General features: G+C 44.1%; 1 protein-coding gene across 1 annotated transcript; it reads right to left on the bottom strand.

The window, feature by feature from the left end:
• Positions 1-1,947: 1,947 nt before the first annotated feature.
• LOC134805456 (uncharacterized protein K02A2.6-like) lies at positions 1,948-6,297 on the bottom strand. Its single transcript, XM_063778759.1, has 4 exons — positions 6,145-6,297; positions 3,718-5,917; positions 3,186-3,385; positions 1,948-2,079 (listed from the first exon to the last, which is right to left on the bottom strand). The coding sequence occupies exons 1-4, from the start codon at positions 6,295-6,297 to the stop codon at positions 1,948-1,950; spliced, it is 2,685 nt and encodes an 894-aa protein (XP_063634829.1).
• Between the last annotated feature and the right edge of the window lie 796 nt (positions 6,298-7,093).

Raw genomic sequence — 7,093 nt, forward strand, 5'->3', positions numbered from 1 at the left:
TTTCTTGATCTTTTTAAACTTGCTTTGTAAACGTGTTGCTCGGCTGAGTTACAAAAGCGTACTGAAGAGAAAGCAGCCGCGCGCTGGCAACCGGGCGACATTAGTACTTGGGTAGCGCGATAGATGGCGCTACTAGTTGATGAATTCGCTTGATTAGGGCTGAGTTACAAGGGTGTTATCTCATAATGTGGTTCAAGCGAAGGCACGGAGACCTAAATATTTAATATTAATAATCTAATATTTGTTCCTGAGTCATGGTTGTTTTCTATGTATATAAGTATGTATTTATCTATACAAGTATGTTTATCGTCGCCTAGTACCCATAGTACAAGCTTTGCTTAGTTTGGGGCTAGGTTTGATCTGTGTAAGATGTCCCCTAATATTTATTTATTTATTTATTTATTAATTAAATATTTAAATCAAAACTTAATTTTTAAATACAAAAAAGGTGGAAATATGTTTAGATAATTAAATATGATTTATTTCTATATGTTAGACTTACATATAAAAATTATTCCATGAATGTCATTAGTTACTGTTATTTTGATTGTGTTATCCCAGGGACAGTTAGGTTGAGATCATTTCCTGGTTGGCTTTTGCCCTGGATGGGCATCTTTTAATTTAGAAAGTGAAGCTAAATACATCATGCTCTGGTAGCATCGATCCGAGTCTGGGTTAGGCAGCAGCCGCTGCATCCATGAGCTAGGAAGTGAAGTGAATGAAAAGCGTATTCGATAGCAACTGATTTTATTGATCTACCCGCTAATACATATTTGTATGAATACCCACACAACATCTTCCCCGTTACAAAAGTAAACCATAAGTACTTATGCCTAAAGTATATTATTATAATTACAGTGGAAATAAAAGCTAACTTTACAAAAGTATAAAGTAAGTATAATCATATTGTTGTATAATAGTTATAATTATTGCATTAATAATTGATGTTTATATTAATGACGTAATAGTATGATTGTTATGAATTAAGAATAATACACTTATGCTGCTGCGAGCATATTACTTACTATCTCAACAAAATAGTAAACAAGATTGCATTATATTTATTATCTTAAATAATTATTTCAATTTATAACAATAATAACATGCACATTACTTAAATCTTATCTATCAATAGAAGCTGAGCTGACGCATGCGAGTATTACAAAATAACTATTCATAATTCTTGACTCCGTAATATACATATCTGCATGCACGTAACTTAACTTGAAGTATTTATTTTATTACTTATATTTTCCTTTTTTTTTTACATTATTTTTAATTATGATTTACAATAACTTTAAGCGGAACTTCTTTCACTGGCCTGGAAAAATTAATGAATTAAATATAGTTTTTCATATTAATGCGTGCCTTAACCGCTGCTTGTCTAGGTTCGCGAGATTTTTCCGTATGTGGTTGCGAGTTTGCCGCGGAACCCGTAGCTGCACCAGCTCCGTCGGGTGACGGCGGCCTGTCGCTGTCGGCACTCGACCAAGCTTCGTCGTCACTCGGCAATTTGTCAGCAACGCTGCTGTCATTGACGGGTGAACAGCGCTCAAGTTTTATTAAATGTCGCCTGTTTCGTCTGATTCGCTTGTCGGAGCGATCAGTCACGAAATAGGAACGAGGTTGATCTGCTCGTGACTCGACACGGGCTTGTCTCCTGCGCTGCCCATCCACCACCAGCACCGGGTCGCCCGGCTGCAATTCCGGCAGTGCCCGTGCTCGTTGGTCGTATTGTTGTTTACTAATTAGTTGGTTACGTACCATTCTCTCATAGTCACGGCTGTTATCTCGGCTCGGTCGAAGTTTGCTCTCGTGTGACGGTAATCTTGTATTAAGCGTGCGTCCCATTAGTAACTGAGATGGCGAACTTAGGTTATCGCGGGGTGTAGTTCGGAAGTTTAAAACAAGTTCAATGTGGCGGTAGGTTTACACCAGGGGTCGGCCTTAAGCCCATATTTGTTCCTCCTGGTTATGGATGCTCTGACATCGAACATACAGGAGGAGGCACCTTGGTGTATGCTGTTTGCCGACGACATTGTTCTTGTCGGAGAAAATGCACTTGAGGTCCAGAGCAGGCTGGGAAAATGGCAAGAAAAGCTGGAAAGTGTGGGACTCAAAATAAGCAGAACCAAAACGGAGCACATGTTCTGCGATTTCGGTGGTCTATCCAGTTTTTCCAATATTGCCTTAGATGGTGTATCCCTACCAGTCTGCTCTGACTTCCGGTACCTTGGGTCATTGATCCAAAGGGACGGAAACATCGACCGAGACGTGAAAAATAGAATAAATGTGGGATGGATGAAATGGCGACAGGTCTCTGGAACAACTTGCGATCCACGAATGCCCCTTAAACTTAAGGGGAAAATATACAGAACGATCGTGAGACCTGTTGTAATGTATGGATCAGAATGCTGGGCGTCGAAAGTAGCGGATGAAAGAAGAGTGCACGCAGCGGAAATGAGAATGCTGAGATGGATGTGTGGAGTGACGAGAAAGGATCGTATTAAGAATGAGTATATAAGAGGAAGTTTGAAAGTAGCTCCAGTAACGGAGAAAATGAGGAGTACTAGGTTAGCGTGGTATGGGCATGTAATGAGGAGGGATGAATGCCATATAGGCAAAAGAATGTTAGGGATGAATGTTGATGGACGGAGAGCGTATGGTAGACCCAAAAAACGATGGATGGATTGTGTGAAAGAGGATATGAGAAAGAAAGGAGTGAGTGCTGAGGAGACGAAAGACAGAGGAGAATGGAAGAGAAAAACATGTTGTGCCGACCCCACATAACGTGGGATAAGGGCAGGGGAAAGAAGAAGAGTTCGGAAGTTTAAAAGTCCTAAGTGGAAATCCGTACCAGAATTTATAGATTTTATAAGAATATCTTTAATAGTTCGCACGCTTTTTTCACTACGTCCGTTCGATTGTGCATAATGGGGAGATGTCGTAATATGGTCGAACTCCCATTCTTTTTTAAAACCCGCGAACTCTTTGGATGCGTAAGCAGGTCCGTTATCCGTAACTAACACCCAAGGAATGCCGTGTCTTGCGAACTGATCTTTCATGGCTTCTATGACTGCCCTACTTCCTATGTTTTTGATTTGACTTACTTCGATAAAATTAGAAAAGTAATCAACCAGTATAAGGAAATATTTCGAGCCATATTGGAATATATCTGAACCTACCTTTATCCATGGTAAATCGGGTATATCATGTGGCAGCATGGGTTCGCGCTGGGCCCTTGGCGCACGCGCGGCGCATGCCCCACAGCGGCGCACGCGGCGCTCCACGTCTCGACTCATTCCAGGCCAGAACATGACGTCACGCGCGTGCCGCTTACAACGATCGATGCCCATGTGTCCGTCGTGCACGCGACCAATCATTTCTGACCTCAGCGCTTTTGGAATGTATACTAAATTGTCCTTGAAAATTATACCATCTACATATTCGAAACTATCTCGCAACGACCAGTGTCCTCGCACTTTTTCGTTGACTTCATATTACTGTGTGGCCAACCTGAACATATATATTTAATTATTAACTGACACTCTTCATCCTCTGCAGTCACTTCCCTGATTGTACGTAGCTTACCGTCACTGAATCTGACATTTTCCAATAGGAAAATTGACTGATCGTTTATTTCCTCGGATACCTTGTCACTAATGTTATCCGGAAGGGGTGCTCGAGACAACGTATCTGCAACATACATATATTTACCTGGCTTATACACGACCTTGAAATCATAACCCTGTATGCGAAGCATCATCCTTTGCAAACGCGCTGGCACAGAATATAAAGGTTTTGAAAACAATGCCTCCAGAGGTTTGTGATCCGTCTCGATTGTGACGTCACCATGAGCGTACACGTATTGATGGAATCGCTCCAGTCCGAAGACGATGGCAAGAAGCTCCTTTTCAATTTGTGCATACCTGGTCTGTGCGTCTGTCAGCGTGGCAGACGCAAACTCAACAGGCCGGCCCGCTTGAAGGATCACAGCGCCCAGCGCGTGCTGACTAGCATCCACCGAGACCAGCACTGGAGCGCGCGGGGCGTACAGGGCCAGCACAGGCGCGCCGCTCACCAACGCCCGCAGCTGTCCGGCGGCTGCCTCATGCTCCGGCTCCCAGCACCATTCCGAGTCCTTTTTTAACAGAGCTCGTAAAGGTGACGCCACTTCTGAGTAGTTAGGTATAAATTTGGATAAGTAATTCACCATACCTAAAAACCTTTCCAAAGATGCTCGGTCGTGTGGAGAAGGCATCTTCTCGATAGCCTTAACCTTCTCAGCGTCAACGCGCATACCCTCATGACTAAACGTGTGACCGAGATAAGTAATTTGTTGTACCCTAAATTCGCACTTCTGTTTATTAAATTTAATACCTACCTCGCGTGATCTATCTAGCAATGACTTCAATCTTGCGTCGTGTTTCTCTAAGGTACGTCCATAGACTATAATGTCATCGACGAACGACTCGACTCCCTCCAGCTCCTCCAAAATTTGACGAACTTTAGAATGGAACACCTCAGACGCACAGTTTATACCATACGGGAGGCGTAAGAACTGGTACCTACCGAATGGTGTCCCGAATGTACATAGATCGGCACTGGCATCATCTATTTGTACCATCCAAAAACCAGAGCGAGCATCAAGCTTGCTAAAATATCGCGCCCCCTGCAGCTTAGTGGCAATTTCGCCGAGCGCGGGGAGGGGATAGCGAGCACGGCGCACAACGCGGTTGAGCGGCCGCGGGTCGAGGCACACGCGTATACTGCCGTCTTTTTTCGCGGCCACTACAATCGCATTGACCCACGGTGTGGGGTGGGACACTTTTCTAATCACCCCCATTTTAACCATGCGTTCTAGTTCACCCTGTAGCTTGTCACGCACGCCCATAGGTATCTTGCGAACCGGACAGACTGACGGCTGCGCTCCTTCCTCAATACTAATTGTATACTCACCCGGCAATTTACCCAGGCCATGAAAGAGATCCTCATAATGATCTAAGGATAGTGAATATATGCGTTTTACCAGACCTAAGTCCTCACAAGCATATTTGCCCAAAACACTCTTTCTATCACCTCGACATATAACAAACCGCAACGGATATAAACGTTCTTTATATAACCAATTAATAATACACGAGCCGATCATAGGTACAAAATTCCCGCAAAATGATTCGGCCCTAATATTATCAGGTTCTATACTAGTACTGTCAAGACCCAATTTTTTGAAATTTTTCATTGATAAAACGTTTAAATCCGAGCCAGTATCAAGCTTAAAAGTCTCGGCCCTACGATTATCACTAACTAGTAAAGTTTCATACCATTTTTTGCGGTCTTTATGATAATCAGAGTCCACATCGACCCCGTCGATGAAGTACAGTTCGTCGTCGTCACCGTAGCCGTCCTCTTCCTCAATTTGATACACTTTGTTTGATCTTTTGAATGGGCACTTTACCTTAAAATGACCTGCACCACCACACAATAAACACTTTGCACCTGTCGCTGGACACCGTTGACCTCCGTCGCAGTAGGTACTCCCGCAGGCAGCGCAGGAGCGGGCCGCCGCGCTCGGGCTGCCGGCCCCGCGCGCCGTCGCGCCGCCGCCGCCGCCGCCGCCGCGCCGGCCGCCGCGTCCCCGCCAGCGCTGCGGGCGCCTGCCGCGGCCACCCCCAGAAAACTGTCCCGAGGTTCCATACAGTACATCCACTGCCGACGTTGACGGTGCCCCGGCAACCTTAGACTCCTCGATTTCGCGCTTCTCTTCACTTGACATCTCGTTCGCCTGAGTAATCTTTACCGCCTTATCCAAAGTTAGATCCTCCGCCCTAAGCAAGCGATCGCGTACTTTGCTGCTGGCCACACCGCACACTATGCGATCACGCATTAGGCTCTCCTCGAGGTCCTTGAACTCGCACTGCTGGGCAAGTATTGCTGGGTCAGTGCCGTTACGTACTCGTCTATAGATTCACCGCTTTCCTGGTTCCTAGAGAAAAACTTGAATCGTGCCATTGTTTCATTCTGTTTGGTCCCAAAGTGATCGTTAAACTTTGCCACTAAAGTTTTTAAGTCATCGCGGCTCTCATCTTTTGTAAATTTGAAGGTCAAGTAAACATTATAACCTTCCGACCCTATTAAGTTTACCAGCAAACTGGCTTGCACGTCAGTTGTTTCCTTACAGACACCCGAAGCCTTTAGGAATACTTGGAATTGCGTGTACCACCGGCGCCACGCCTCGGCGCGCGCGGCCGGGCCACCCTCCAGGCACAATTCTGGCGGAGGCCGCGCATGCTCCATATTGTTTACACAACAAAATTTAGCACTAGCACACACTCTAAACTGCACGAAACTTATTTACTTGCCCAAAATTTGTATTTGTATTTGTATTTGTATTTGAAATGCCTTTAATATATAATAAAATACGGCACCGCTGTCACCATGAAGTGAATGAAAAGCGTATTCGATAGCAACTGATTTTATTGATCTACCCGCTAATACATATTTGTATGAATACCCACACAACAGGAAGCTCATGCAGAAGTTATTTAGCCACAGACAGTAAGTAGAATATGATAATTGTCTTCAGGTTTGACTCCTTGTTGAATCTTTGTCCCTGCTTATTTGACCATTCGTTTTGTTTATACAAAGAATATAATAATGTCCCTTGAAAGGTTAAGATACCACATGTTTCTAGTTGTTAATGTTGAAATGTTTCTTTCAGCTGACTGGGTGTTATGTTATGTCACGCTACTGTTATGTTGCTGTTATTTCGGAGTATGGAAGTCCGTCCATATCCATCAAACTTCAAGTGCGTATGGTGAGCTGTTCGCCATGAGAATTTCGCTTTTTCAGCTGGGTGGAGGAGACGACACCTTCAAGCTGAGGCCTTAGGCTTTCTGTGGTGCTCCGCGATGCAATATTGTTATGAGGTTGGTGTACGCTTTCCTTCCATCCTAGAAGCATTTTCCAAATTTAAAGTTAGAGAATTTATTAGATCGTATGTGATGGCAAATGATAAATTAGGTACTAACAAATTTAGATAGGTCTGCTTGTAAATCATTGTAGAACCATTTTTGGCACGACCCGGCTCTAT

The sequence above is a fragment of the Cydia splendana genome, unplaced genomic scaffold, assembly GCF_910591565.1.
Source record: "Cydia splendana unplaced genomic scaffold, ilCydSple1.2 scaffold_115_ctg1, whole genome shotgun sequence".
NCBI lineage: Eukaryota > Metazoa > Arthropoda > Insecta > Lepidoptera > Tortricidae > Cydia > Cydia splendana.